This window comes from Ostrea edulis, chromosome 5, assembly GCF_947568905.1.
Source record: "Ostrea edulis chromosome 5, xbOstEdul1.1, whole genome shotgun sequence".
Classification (NCBI taxonomy): Eukaryota; Metazoa; Mollusca; class Bivalvia; order Ostreida; family Ostreidae; genus Ostrea; species Ostrea edulis.
Window position 1 is genome coordinate 18,735,672 of NC_079168.1, and position 15,650 is coordinate 18,751,321.

At 34.9% G+C, this 15,650-nt stretch overlaps 1 protein-coding gene across 4 annotated transcripts in view; it reads right to left on the reverse strand.

Moving 5' to 3' along the window:
* The window catches only part of LOC125650945 (uncharacterized), a 69,645-nt gene extending 54,763 nt beyond the window's left edge, over positions 1-14,882 (reverse strand). For 3 of the 4 annotated variants that reach the window (XM_048879522.2, XM_056166863.1, XM_056166864.1), the window contains exons 1-11: positions 14,702-14,867; positions 12,640-12,688; positions 10,718-10,817; positions 10,228-10,458; positions 9,074-9,148; positions 8,243-8,365; positions 5,423-5,488; positions 2,519-2,608; positions 2,241-2,350; positions 1,366-1,411; positions 1,041-1,274 (exon numbers count right to left, since the gene is read on the reverse strand). In XM_048879522.2, coding sequence (XP_048735479.2) covers positions 1,041-1,274; positions 1,366-1,411; positions 2,241-2,350; positions 2,519-2,608; positions 5,423-5,488; positions 8,243-8,365; positions 9,074-9,148; positions 10,228-10,458; positions 10,718-10,817; positions 12,640-12,659 — 1,095 coding nt within the window. In that variant the 5' untranslated portion in view covers positions 12,660-12,688; positions 14,702-14,867. Of the gene's footprint in view, positions 1-1,040; positions 1,275-1,365; positions 1,412-2,240; positions 2,351-2,518; positions 2,609-5,422; positions 5,489-8,242; positions 8,366-9,073; positions 9,149-10,227; positions 10,459-10,717; positions 10,818-12,639; positions 12,689-14,701 lie in introns of all 4 variants that reach the window. The other variant, XM_048879520.2, reaches the window with a different exon arrangement.
* Between the last annotated feature and the right edge of the window lie 768 nt (positions 14,883-15,650).

Genomic DNA, 15,650 nt, shown 5'->3' on the forward strand with positions numbered 1-15,650 from the left:
CTTTGTCAACTTACCATATTTATGTAGCAGTATTCCATTATCACCTGCATATCAATTGATTCGATACGCAAGAGCTTGTTCTGCATATGGTCAGTTTTTAAATCGAAACAGGCTACAGACAAACAAGTTGATGGTGCAGGGGTTCCAACAGTCTCGTTTAAAATAAGCATTTCGCAAATTCTATGGTCGTAATAACGATCTAGTTTGCCAATACAACCTATCATTGGCTCAATTGCTGTCTGACGTGTTTCATGCCAATTGTTAGGCCGTTCTTGCCATACTAATTTTGACTACGGATGCCTCCGTTTACCTGATCAAGACACAGGGCTCACGGCGGGTGTGACCGGTCGACAGAGGATACTTACTCCTCCTAGACACCTGATCCCACCTCTAGTGTGTCCAGGGGTCCGTGTTTGCCCAACTCTCTATTTTGTATTGCTTATGTGAGTTATGAGATTGATCACTGTTCCTTATCTTCACCTTTCATAGAGTGAAATTTGCAAAAATTAAACTACAAGAATAGTAAGCATGTACACTTTTTATCTTTGTTTAAAACTCATCAAAATTACGAGAGATTTATCTAAAAAGCGAAAATAAGTTCTACGATTTGGTGAAGCCTTAAATGTATTTTTAAACATTAGTTTGCGTGATTTAAAATGTTTTTAAAAACAATTTTCAAAATGAGAAAGATACAAAATAACAAGTCTCTATATACATGTAATTCATAACAACAAACTACCATTTCCGTAACCCTTACAATAGCCGAAGTACTGAAATACACATACAATCAGTTATAAACAGAGAGTTGGACACAGTTTATATATTTGTAAACAAAATATGTAACAAACAACGTTTTGGCTGCTGTGAATAATTTTGACTGTAGAGTTCAACGAATCGATAGTTCAGAACAGCCATCATCCTGCAGCACACATTATCTGCATATACCATTTTAAATAGATTTTCTATCTTAAATCTTCTTTTTTATTGCTCGGGATGTCTCTTAAGATTATGCAATGTGTGTTGATATCTGAATTTCTTACCAGTATGCTCTTTGATTTGCTGTGCAGAACTACATCAGAAATAAATGATGTTGTATTCAGAAGAAATTCTAATGATCCTTGAACAATCATCAGTACGCCGAGTCCTTCAACGATGTTCGTAAACTTATGTCCAAGTATGTATATGTTTGTATATATTCCAGAAGTATAGGTTCCTGATAGTTTAGAATCAGTAAGTAGCATCGTCCCCAATACTAGCAGGCTTATTGCTGGTACCTAGTTTGAATTATATATATATATATATATAATACAGTTTATCAGAATTCCAAATTCTTTAAAAATGTTGGCATTAAATTGAACTACTTACACATGTCATAAGTCTGATGATGTTCGCAAGGAACGCATGTCGAGATCTAAACAAGATAATATAACATGTGAAAAAATAGTGTTGGCTGGAATATTCAATTTGATTTGCTGATCAGCATTTATCAAACCAACTGATTTCGTATAAGATAGTCAGCTATTTTGCACATCATATGACAGTCCTGGACGAAGTATGATACAGTAATGCAATGTTTCAAAAGTTACTAAATTGTATAACTATATATTGCTCAACGCAAAAGTAAATTAATATTTAGGTACTTATAAACATGATATATATTGTAACACATAAATAAGAGATCCTATGGTAAAAACGATCACCTAAATAAATCAATTTATATGACATGACGCTTATTATATACTCATTCAGTCTATACGATATAAAATGGGTTTAGGCAGATTACGCTCTATACGATGTACCGGTAAATCGGTTACGAATTCAGCTTCGTTCCTTAAATACACCTTTATTATATGTCTGACGAATTCACTTTGATTTCGTTGATTTAGATATACTTTACTCCCCATTCTAATATCTCTCTGATTATTTTTGTGACTTTGTTATCTCCATTTTCTTGTTACTAACCCTTTACTTTCAAGTTTGCAAGATAATTTAGTAGTAAGCAAATAATTATTTACATTCAATTTTTATCAAATTCTCTATCATTGGAACCTGCAAGCTGCGAAAGGAAAGAAGGAGAGGCTTTGAATTTAGTTTTCAGAAACATTTCGTAGTTTAAAAAGTTGCATTCTACAAATAACAGGATCCCCTTAACTTTCGTTCACCACGAGAGAGTGCGTATAATTCAGTCGTGGTATGATCTTAATGAAATATGCCGTTTACTGTCTAGTGGGTATATTTACCTTTTCCATGACGTTCGGAGTATTGTGATACAAGTCCGAGGTAAAGCAAACGGAAATTTCGTGGGCGACATTTGACTGTAAATTAAGTCACACATCACAAGTTGAACTATCTGAAATGTTTTATGAACCAAATTTTTACATTACATCAAATGGTTTACATTATATGTTTTACAACTATTAACAATGTTTTTTCTTGAAGTACAAAATACGTGACTCCGTTTATACTTTCTGTGAAAACATATTTTGATAGCTCTAATAAATGCATGATATTGACCTACCTCGGTGATAAGACAAGTTCCCGCAAGACCAGCGTATGAAGTTAAATAACTCCCCATTATTGCAGAGAATTTCCCCCAACAAATCATTCCCTACAAGTGCCAGAAAATATATATAAAGCATATACCATATTTTTTACGTCGACATTATCCAAGGCTCTCCTCAATCAATCGAATTTTCCTCGTCATTCAAAAATTACAAAGTATTTTGACATAATCATAACTTAAATATTGAAAAAGAGTCATCTATCCACTCACTGATACTTATAGATTATTGACTGAATACAGAGAAACACCCTTGAGTGTAAAACGTCAGTGTAAAGTATACATTGACATAATGTAGAATAAAAATCATCGATCTGTACAGCGTAAAAACTTTCTGAACAGTGTAGAACCCTTTAATACAGTTTACAAATTATCTGTACAGTGTATAAACCGTCTGTACAGTGTATAAACCGTTTGTATAGTGTATAAACCGTCTGTGTAGTGTAAACATCGTCTGTATAGTGTATAAACCGTCTGTATAGTGTATAAACCGTCTGTACAGTGTATAAACCGTCTGTGTAGTGTAAACATCGTCTGTATAGTGTAAAAACCCTCTATACAGTGTATAAACCGTTTGCATAGTGTGTAAACCGTCTGTGTAGTGTAAACATCGTCTGTATAGTGTATAAACTGTCTGTACAGTGTATAAACCGTCTGTACAGTGTATAAACCGTTTGTATAGTGTATAAACCGTCTGTGTAGTGTAAACATCGTCTGTATAGTGTATAAACTGTCTGTACAGTGTATAAACCGTCTGTATAGTGTATAAACCGTCTGTATAGTGTATAAACCGTCTGTGTAGTGTAAACATCGTCTGTATAGTGTATAAACCGTCTGTGTAGTGTATAAATCATCTGTATAGTGTATAAACCGTCTGTGTAGTGTATAAACCGTCTGTGTAGTGTAAACATCGTCTGTATAGTGTATAAACCGTCTGTATAGTGTATAAACCGTCTGTGTATTGTATAAACCGTCTGTGTAGTGTATAAACCGTTTGTACAGTGTATAAACCGTCTGTACAGTGTATAAACCGTCTGTACAGTGTATAAACCGTCTGTATAGTGTATAAACCGTCTATGTAGTGTATAAACCATCTGTGTAGTGTAAACATCGTCTGTATAGTGTATAAACCGTCTGTATAGTGTATAAACCGTCTGTGTAGTGTATAAACCGTTTGTATAGTGTATAAACCGTCTATGTAGTGTATAGACCGTCTGTATAGTGTATATACCGTCTGTATAGTGTATAAACCGTCTATGTAGTGTATAGACCGTCTGTATAGTGTATATACCGTCTGTATAGTGTATAAACCATCTGTGTAGTGTAAACATCGTCTGTATAGTGTATAAACCGTCTGTATAGTGTATAAACCGTCTGTGTAGTGTATAAACCATCTATGTAGTGTATAAACCGTCTGTGTAGTGTAAAAACCGTCTGTATAGTGTATAAACCGTCTGTATAGTGTATAAAACGTCTGTGTAGTGTATAAACCATCTGTATAGTGTATAAACCGTCTGTGTAGTGTAAACATCGTCTGTATAGTGTAAAAACCGTCTGTATAGTGTATAAAACGTCTGTATAGTGTATAAACCGTCTGTGTAGTGTAAACATCGTCTGTATAGTGTATAAACCGTCTGTGTAGTGTATAAACCATCTATGTAGTGTATAAACCGTCTGTGTAGTGTATAAACCGTTTGTATAGTGTATAAACCGTCTGTATAGTGTATAAACCGTCTGTGTAGTGTATAAACCATCTATGTAGTGTATAAAACGTCTATGTAGTGTATAAATGATCTGTGCAGTTTATATACCGTCTGTGCATAAAATCATAAAGTGTGTAAAATGTGTATAATGTATAAAATGTGGGGAAACATTATGGTAACATAAAATGTCAAAATAGAGGATCTTTTGTTATAAACATGAATAAATTCTATAACAGACGAGATATGGAACATGTGACCATTCAGAAGGATAGGTTTAAATTTTAGTTTTACTGGGCTGTAGCCAATGCACTCGTAGCTGTAAGCACTGTACTGGTAACTGGTAAGATACTTACTTCGGTGTAGCCATAGCACTCGTTGCTGTAAGCACTATACTGGTAACTGGTAAGATACTTACTTCGGTGTAGCCAGAGCACTCGTTGCTGTAAGCACTGTACTGGTAACTGGTAAGATACTTACTTCGGTGTAGCCAGAGCACTCGTTGCTGTAAGCACTGTACTGGTAACTGGTAAGATACTTACTTCGGTGTAGCCAGAGCACTCGTTGCTGTAAGCACTGTACTGGTAACTGGTAAGATACTTACTTCGGTGTAGCCAGAGCACTCGTTGCTGTAAGCACTGTACTGGTAACTGGTAAGATACTTACTTCGGTGTAGCCAGAGCACTCGTTGCTGTAAGCACTGTACTGGTAACTGGTAAGATACTTACTTCGGTGTAGCCAGAGCACTCGTTGCTGTAAGCACTGTACTGGTAACTGGTAAGATACTTACTTCGGTGTAGCCAGAGCACTCGTTGCTGTAAGCACTGTACTGGTAACTGGTAAGATACTTACTTCGGTGTAGCCAGAGCACTCGTTGCTGTAAGCACTGTACTGGTAACTGGTAAGATACTTACTTCGGTGTAGCCAGAGCACTCGTTGCTGTAAGCACTGTACTGGTAACTGGTAAGATACTTACTTCGGTGTAGCCAGAGCACTCGTTGCTGTAAGCACTGTACTGGTAACTGGTAAGATACTTACTTCGGTGTAGCCAATGCACTCGTTGCTGTAAGCACTGTACTGGTAACTGGTAAGATACTTACTTCGGTGTAGCCAGAGCACTCGTTGCTGTAAGCACTGTACTGGTAACTGGTAAGATACTTACTTCGGTGTAGCCAGAGCACTCGTAGCTATAAGCACTGTACTGGGAAGATACACCACAACACCCCAACTAAGAGAGAAAAAGAAACATCTTTATTTGCCTCTTGTATCGATTTAAATAGATATACACATGTAGTTCTTATACTTATGAATTTGGAACAAGAGACAGTAACTGAGTTACATGCAACAATTTTTCATTAGTCAGATTAATCACACAAAGTGTTAATTATTTTCCAAGAAGATAAGTTTATAAAATTATGCTCCATTCCCCAAATCATAGTATACAACACTAGACACTGAATAATTCAATTCATGTAGTGACCAAATTAAAACAAAATTGTTGATATTGCTAGTTTTAATGATGGAAGGCAAAAATATAAGAAAGTCATCAGCAACGATATATTGTCCTTAGGTGTTGTGCGTATAGTACAATATTATTACAACAATACATGCCAAACAAGGACGCCAGGCGTAAGAGACACCGGTAGTAGGTAACCTAACTGCAACAATATAGCCCTCTCCGACTTTTTTGGGGGGAAGGGGCTACAACCCCTTAGGATCTCCGTAATGGTGCAGATGCGGGAGTGATTGATCCCGCAACATTTTTCATCATTCTAAACATTTGCTGTCTTTCTTTGCGTAAATAAAAATGATATTAAATGTTTCTTAGTCAAAATATAAATTTACAACCTGCAACTTACGATTTGTGAGACTCCATTTTACCGTTTTTAACCATTTCGATATACCGTATTCCAATTTCTCGATTCATATTGTGCGCCATGTTTTATGGTACTTCCGGTTGTCAAGTTATTTGCAAATTCTCATAAAAGGTACTGTTTACATCAATGGGCGAGTATGGAGGGAGGGTAAAGAAAAGGTTTAAATTTGATATCAAGTTAGAAAAACAAACAGAAGAGTGTATTTTTTTTTTCTGCCACCGAATGATTTTCCTTTCTTTGTCGGAAAGGCTGGAGTAATTATATTTTCGCTCTGATTGTCAATGTTTAGGTTTTTCAACAGATCCACCTTCGAGATCTCGCGATAACAAGCATAGCGGAAGAGACGTGAAATTTTGCATGTTGGACATGATATTTAATAAAAACACCTGTATTAGGCATGCCCAAGCGCAAAGTAGGTACCTTTTTAGTGTTAATAAAACTGGAGACAAATACACGGAGCTTATTGCAGATTATTCATATAAAATATTTTGCGCAATTACGAAGATTGTACGGCATCGAACCCCTTTCTCGAAAACATCAGAAAAACAACCAGAGAGGGCTACATTATTGTAACAATCAGAGAGGGCTACATTATTGTAACAATCAGAGAGGGCTACATTATTGTAACAATCAGAGAGGGCTACATTAATGCAACCAGTAGTAACCTTGGCTTACAAATATTGACCTACATGTACCAAGCAATAGGGATTATTTACATGTGAGTGTTATGTGTATAAGGTTGCCAAGAATATAGTCTAAAGATAACTTGTTCTCCATTCATTTGTTGAACAACACCCATTATACATATTAAACCTAATGACATGCCGAGCAAAGGGATCGTGTGCACGTTGATGTGTATTTACCTACCAAGCATAACTGTGAGGCAAAAACAACGCCTTTACGTTTTGCAGTGACCTTAAACTTGGACATATCGATATACCGAGCATTTAGGGATCATGTATCAGCCTACTATGTACAAAGTTTAAGAAGTAAAACATTTTTTCCATAAGATCCATTATATAATACAGGACTAAGTAGTTGTGACCTTGACCTTGACTATTTTTTTTACCAGCAAATTAATATGGATTGTCTGTACATTGATATGTATCAATTTACCAAGTATGAAGTCTATGACGTAAAACGCTCTCAATCTTTGTACAAGATGTGGGAGACCGATCGACCAACCTACATGTGCAAGCAAAACCTCCTCTCTTAAATGGGCATTTTAAAAAGAAATACCATCTGTATTGCTTCTCTCTGGAGCTTCAGTAACTAGTCCAGAAGTCTGGAAATCCACAATTTTGTAGTAGACTTCATATCCATAAAGTATTTTCTCAAAATACATCGAAATAGAGATCATTACTAAATAAAATGTATAATCATTGTTAGGCCTATAGTTACATGTACCTCTGCTTAAAGCCTGCACCCCTGATATAGGTTCAGGGAATATTGGTAGAGCTTTACGGGATCTTGGTTTTTGCGGTCTCATCCGAACGACCACCCAATTTATTCGCCTCTTACGACAAACAAAGAATAGTGAGGACCTATTCTAACCCGGATCCCCATAGGAATTGATGTCCAGGAGTTAGTTCCCCATACACAAAATATGCTTCATATCAGATTTGATGAAAAATGCCCTTGCACTTTCAGAGAAGAAACTGAATATATTTATGTTCAAATGTTAACACTCGACAGACAACGGATACCGACAGAGAACCACCAATCACAGTAGGATTCCCGTGGGGCTCAAATGACCTAAACCTTATGTGGATTTGTTGGGAAAATGTGTCCATGAACTTTGCAAGAAATAATTAATATTGCTTTTTTAAAAAAAAAAGATTTTATTTCATTCGTCTATATTTAAAACTAATTTTTACAATCAACGTTCACCCACCCTACAAAAAATAACCAACACTATGAACAATATATTCACATGAGATTAATATTTCAAGTACAAAACACTAGATCTATTTAAGGTAGTGGCAAATTTAAAACTTATTGTGAAAGAGCAAAGAGGTATGCATTTTCACATTTTCAGAATAGAAGAATTAGAATTCATTCATAAGAATGATCCATCTTTTATCAAGTTGATTAATTCAGATTACCGTGGAAAACATAGTAATCCAATCCTCTGTTATGCCCATTACATCGGTGTAGGGGTATGTCCGATAGAGCTGTGCCATTTGTATGTAAATGTTTTGAAAGTTCGTAGCAAGTGATCCTCCAATCTGAAAAAAGAAATAGACAAACGTTTAAGGCATACTGTGATGTGGTAAGAGTGCGCAAGGGTTTAATTTCAGCTAACTATTCATATTAAAGCTTGTTAGTTCTTCGCGAAATTAAACTATAATAGTAACAGGATTTTTAGTTAGAATTGGCGAATTTTAACCTTCGTATAATTTTCTCACTTTACAGTATAATAATTTTACAGTAAAATAAAGTCTTTATTTTTTTTTTTTATTATGTATACTAGACAATAAAACGTGACCATGTAGATATAATTATTACAGTAAGTTATCTTCCATTTTGGAATTTTCTGAAGATTATCGATGAGTTCCGAAGGTATCGAAGATATAGTCTTGTTAAACATTATATATACAGCTCAGTTTATCAGACAGTGAACGGATGTAGCTCAGTGTCAAATTTAATTAAATTTCGTCCACGTGTATAAAGGTTATATTACAAAAACCGAACTTGCGTTTCTTTTTTCAGCTAGCACATGTATATGTACAGTTCAGTTAGGTTTGTCCAGAAAGGCAGTAAAGCGTACTTGATTTCCCTATATATTTCTTGATGAATGGTGAAACTATCGTTTATCTGATTTAGATTTACAACCTTAATCACCATGGAGTACCATAGAAGCTATGTCGGTGACTAAAAATAACACCCAAATGAAAATATTATGAACTCATCAAACTCATCTCTCTTGTACTTACCCCATCAAGAAGAACAACATACAAGGAGAAGAAAATCATATCTGCCAGGATGAAAACCATCAATGACACCATGTACTGCAAATGAAATATTCATACTACATACAAAAAGAGCATTACACATTTCTTGTAAATTAAACATATAGAAAATCAAGTAATGTCTTAACTGAATATCAGGCTTTCTTCAACAACAATGATAGAGTAATATATGAACAAATGAAGTAAACTGTCAACAAATAGAGATCCATTTGTTTAGAGATTACAGACTATGTAAAGAATCCATTTGTTTAGAGATTACATACTACATAAAGAATCAACTTGTTTAGAGATTACAGACTACATAAAGAATCAACTTGTTTAGAGATTACAGACTATGTAAAGAATCCATTTGTTTAGAGATTACAGACTACATAAAGAATCCATTTGTTTAGAGATTACAGACTACATAAAGAATCAACTTGTTTAGAGATTACAGACTACATAAAGAATCCATTTGTTTAGAGATTACAGACTACATAAAGAATCCATTTGTTTAGAGATTACAGACTACATAAAGAATCAACTTGTTTAGAGATTACAGACTACATAAAGAATCCATTTGTTTAGAGATTACAGACTACATAAAGAATCCATTTGTTTAGAGATTACAAACTACATAAAGAATCCATTTGTTTAGAGGTTACATACTATGTAAAGAATCCATTTGTTTAGAGATTACATACTACATGTACATAGACTAACAATTTGTTTAGGGATTACATATTCTATTTGGAATCCATTTGTTTAGAGATTACAGACTAGAGTATCCATTTGTTTAGAGATTACAGACTAGAGTATCCATTTGTATAGAGATTATAGACTAGAGTATCCATTTGTTTAGAGATTATAGACTAGAGTAGCCATTTGTTTAGAGATTACAGACTAGAGTACCCATTTGTTTAGAGATTACAGACTAGAGTATCCATTTGTTTAGAGATTACAGACTAGAGTATCCATTTGTTTAGAGATTACAGACTAGAGTACCCATTTGTTTAGAGATTACAGACTAAAGTATCCATTTGTTTAGATATCATGGACTAGAGTATCCATTTGTTCAGATATTACAGACTATATACCCTAGTATAATGATACGGAATAGAGTTGATCACGTGACATACCAAGACAATAAAGAATTTTTTCCTGCAGAAAATCCCCAAAAGCCCGTAAAATCCGCATATGATGTAAACAGGGAACAGGCAAACAGTTGTCAATACTAGAGCATTCACAGTCACTCCCAGCTGTAAATTTCCGATCCACAATCTGTTCAGGACCTTTATCCAGTTCTCGTTTATCACTCCAGTATGGAGTTTCCAGACAAGTCCCATCACAAAGTAAGCGACAGATACGCACTACAAAGATTATACATTTTTTTTTCAATACAAACAACGTGTACGTGTGCATTTTATTGGATGGTACATGTAACAGTTATGCCAATGTTTGAATAATTATTTTGTCAGCCTAAATCTGGTCACGTCTCTCTATGAGTGAAACATTCTAGGATGGAGCGTAAAACAACATACACACTTTTCTTACACAATACTGCAAACACGATGAAAAAGAAAGTCATGTGCAATCTCTACTAATACTGTTTGTGGAACTTCAACTCACCCTCACAATAATTATTCCCAGTAAAACAATAATGGCAGACTTGGAGTATGAACTTTTCTGAGAACTTGGTGAGTTTTTTATCAACTCCAAACAGTGTTTCCTGGTAAAAAAAAAAAAAATAATAAAAAGACCATTTTAATATCACCCTCTCATATACACGATTCAAGCGGAATTCGAGCATCTTCAAATTCTCGGATTTATGTCATGAAAAAGGGTTTTAATTTTTAACACACTGTGCCTAGAAATTAAATGAGAAAAAGAGTATTAGTGGTGTAAATCTTTACAACTGCAGCGCGTTCATGAGGAGATATTTATCATTACAATTTGTAGAGATATCAAAAGCAAACACATTGGAAATGAAAACACGCATGCGTATCAAAATTCATTAGATTGATGCTTGAAACCAATGTTTTCTCTACGCTTTCCATTTAGTGATCTACCTTAACGTATATTAATTTCTACTGATTTCATTTGATAATGTCTATTTGCGAACGATAGAATTCCTGTAAATATGAATGATATCTAGGCTTTAGTTACTTTCTTTCTCCTTCACATACTTATATCTATATATAGGCACGTAGCATCGCTTTACCAAGTGAAATATGGGTGGGAGGGGGCAGTCGGAGAAGAATTTTATTTTACAATTGTCTGAACATTCTTAACTAGCTTAAGCATGAATAAAATAGAAAACCCCTACCTAAGATGGTTAGTTCTGCCCAAACCTCCAAATTCATAAACCGGAAAGGGGTGATCCCCCCATACGGTATACTTGTTCAATTCATCGGTTCAGTCTTACATGTACATTTCAACTACCATTCACTAAAGTGGGGGACCAGGCAGTGAATCGAAATCACGGACACCAATCGATCTACTGCACAACCAAAAGTTGTGAAAGAAAATCGAATGATCGGCATCCGGTTATGTAGTAGAACCCCCTAGAATCAGTTGCGTTGGGGATAAGTTGACCCGTGCAAATTGAATTGGGCCTCAAATCCAATAAATAAGATGTTGTGATCAGGGGAATTGAATATTTTATGATTTCGTATTTTAAGCAGAACACTGACGGCTCGTTTGACGCTGGAATTAGAGTCAGTAGTGAATTTTTACCAATCAAGTTGAACTTTTGAACGAAAAAATCCAGTCTCAATCTTATTCTTTATTAAATTGGAAATAAAATGTACATAACACCGCCCTTAGTTATAATGTCTTGTAAAGGGTGACGGGAATTGTCACTTGTATTCCAAGATTTGATATAAATGAGATGATTGTGCAGGATATTGTCCGTTTTCACGGGAGATTTTGGGTTGTGCAGTAGATCAATCACATTTAAACAAGGAGAGTAATGTGGGGAAAAACAAGTTGCTGTCCTTTAAAAAAAAGACTGTAATACGTGAACTATACAAAAACAGAAAGCTGCGAATTACCAGAATTGGTTTTTTTTTTTTTTTTGTTTACATTCTTTGGGTAAAATTCTAAAGATAAATTTCGTCCATGGACTCGATCACACATCATACTTGTGCCATGTCATGTAAATCTTAGTTCACAAAGAATTGAATTCGCCTCTTGTAAATGCTTGATGAGTACCAGGACATTTTTAAAAGGACAATTCATTTTATGACTCAGACTTTATCACATGGGTGTATTGTAATTAGCACAAGAATCGATTTCAACAGAGAATACTTTGAGAAACTTTCATTACATTACGGACAATAACAAGTCAGAGTTTTCGCCGGGTCTTTTTTTTAATTTTTTTTTATTGAAATGAGCATGTTCAGACTATGTTCAAAATTTGCACTAAAACTCACAGATGCTACAAAATCATAATGCAGTGCATGCATATCTCAAAAATAGAATAAAAAAGAAAATCACATAATTTAGCTAATGAAATCACTGAACTTTTAGACTATTCATAGTGTACATACCACATAGATTTATTCTTCATGACTACTTCTTATTTTGGTAATAACGACTCTGGAAAAATAAACGAACAATTATTAAAGGCACAACATATTTGGGAAGAAATGGCCTTGGCCGCTGGATAATACAAGAACACTGTCAAACATGGAATGTGAAATACATGAATTCTCTGCGTGGATTTTAATTTTGTGTCATCAGACAGGAGAGCCTCCTGGGCCTCCACTGTCGTCTGAGTACCACACAACAATTCACTAAACCTATACATTTAAGTGTTGGTCGTTACTAGTGGAGATTCTTTCATCTGGAAGTGAGACCCTCTTTACACGAGTGAAAGGTTCTCGAAGGGATGTTATACTTTGAAACAAAAAACTAATCAACAAAAGGACTGTCCATTTTGTGACTAGTAGTGTGTGCTCGTCGATACTCTTACAATGATATTTCAGGTTACAAAATACATGTACAACTTATCTATGATATGCACTTTTGGTGTTTTATATATTCATTTTCGACCCTGGGTCTGCATTTTTGGTGTGTTATATATTCATTTTCGACCCTGGGTCTGAACTCCTCTCCAGGGGTAATGGGTTTCACAATTTTGGTAAAAACCTCTATTCTTATCAAAACAATACACACAGTTTGAATGCTACATCTTCAAGGATTAAGAAGATCCCTGGTATTTTTATTATTTCACCCATTTAGCCCTCGCCTAGGACCGTAACCCCTAAGCCAGGGACCATGAATTACATAATGTTGGTTATGGCCTCATCGTTCATCAGAAGCATAGGCAAAAAGATTATGTTTAAAGAAACGAATCGGTATAACTTATTTACGTGCAGTCCTGCACTGACATTGGGAATGAATCCATAATCCAGATACAGTGTACATACAATTTAAATCATAGGCGTAGCTTGGGTTCGAATATTACCGAGGCAGGGGGTCTGGGGGGCGCAAAGCTATCGACATTTTAACAACGTAAAAGGTGTTGTTTTTTTTAAACCGAGACAGCTGCCTCGGTTGCCTCAATGGAAGCTACGCCACTGTAAATTATTATAATACAACATATATCGATTCAGTTTGTCAGCTTAATAATGGTGGGGTGTAAAGGTAGTTTTTACATATTCAATGCATTTTCAGCATATGCCCTACACTGTATGTAACCGCACTCTTGGGCTTGAACGCCTGACCCACTTAAAATTCTCAATTGGGATAGCGGCCTCCTGGCTCAGTAAAAGTTCAGAAATAATGTAGTTTAAATGATATAATGAAAATCAATAATACTATTTTAAAGGTTTTGATCAAAGGGTGGTTATTGCAATATACATGCATCTGTTTCTATAAATCCCCCAATAAGATTCGGCTCTTAGTATCAGAGAAGTCAGAAATGTTCTAAAGTTTACTAACGACATGCACTGCACAGCGAACGAAGCACGGGTCAAATAAGTCGTCCCCACTGATTCAGCAAACGAAACACGGGTCAAATAAGTCATCACCACTGATTCAGATGGTCTAGGATTCATTATAGACCGTATCAGAATGTGTTCTTAAGAACCAAGTCAGCTATATTGAAAAACCTGAGTGCAAACTATTCATAAACCCGTTAATTTTCACGCAATATGTTTTTTAAAAACGTGAAAGAGGAATGACATAATATGTCTATACAAATTTTGAAGCAGAAAATTAAAAATGCATGCATTCACACATTTAAGTTCAATATTTGAAGTAAGCTAAGTAAACAAGGTAATGTTTAGTAAATAAATAAAATGTTATTGATGTTTTTCGAAAAGTGCGGAAACTTATTGGGAAAATCAAATAACTTGCAGCAAACAAATGATGCCTGTGTAATGAAGAGCATCCCATTAACTTACATGTAACAAAGCGATTCACGTTAAACTTACCGTATGGGTGAAATATTTAAAATACAGAATACTTGTACGTAAAGCCTGTAATTAATTTACAACATACTACCATATCTTACAGTTTGAAACAATGCGTCAAGTAAAATCAATAACCAAATTAATAAATCTTGCTTTAAAAATAATGATAAGTATTCCATATATATTTTCTTACCTCCACAGATCTTCCTTTGTTTTCCTGTCATGTATATTGAAAAAAGATTTTCATTCCCTAGTTTTAAATGCCTCGGTTACTCAATACTTGTTCAATGAATTAAATCCACTTACAAGACTAGTTAACAATGTCGTAAGCACCGGCAGCCCTGTCGATAGATTGAGAAACAATAATCATATGTACTGTAGGTATATAAAATGGAAACCTTTAAACGAAATGGAAAACACACAAACACACACTGCACCAGGAAGTTTAAAACGCCAGTTAACCATATTAAAAGAAAACCTGAGGATCAGGGTAATCTATAAATTTCGTTGGAAAGACAACAATTACAATTAACCCTATACTTTCTTATACAAATATGTTCTTTTAGAAAGACCTGGGACTTTCACTTCAGTCCTGAGGCCATAAAACTTTGATTTAAGTCTCTTAAGAAAAAGAATACATAATGGAAAACTGAGACTGAGACAAGAAGTGGACCTGTTTCATTTTTATGGTCTGATACTGGGCAATGGGGGGGGGGGGGGGGGTGAGGAACAATTTTCCCTATGTTACACGTTTTTGATATCTTATGCGTTTCTGTTTTGTATATTGTCAGTGACACTTTTAACGTGAATATGATTGTACATGTAAGTTTAACATTTTTAAATAAGCAAATGATTTGGGTAAATGTACATGTATAATTCTAATTCTACCGTAGAATAAATCACAATGATATTTCTAACTGGATTTACATTGTTTCTCACTAAACTTTAAATATTTCGCTGAAATGCTTAGTTCAAGCAGTATTCATAAACTTAAATGTACTTCATAAACTTACATGTACTTCCAAGTATTTTTATGCTACCCGAGTCACTCGTGTGATTTAAGCCTATTGATCTGCGTCCGTTAACAATTGAACATTTATAACTTCTTGATAACTACCCTTACAATTCTTTAATATTTGGTA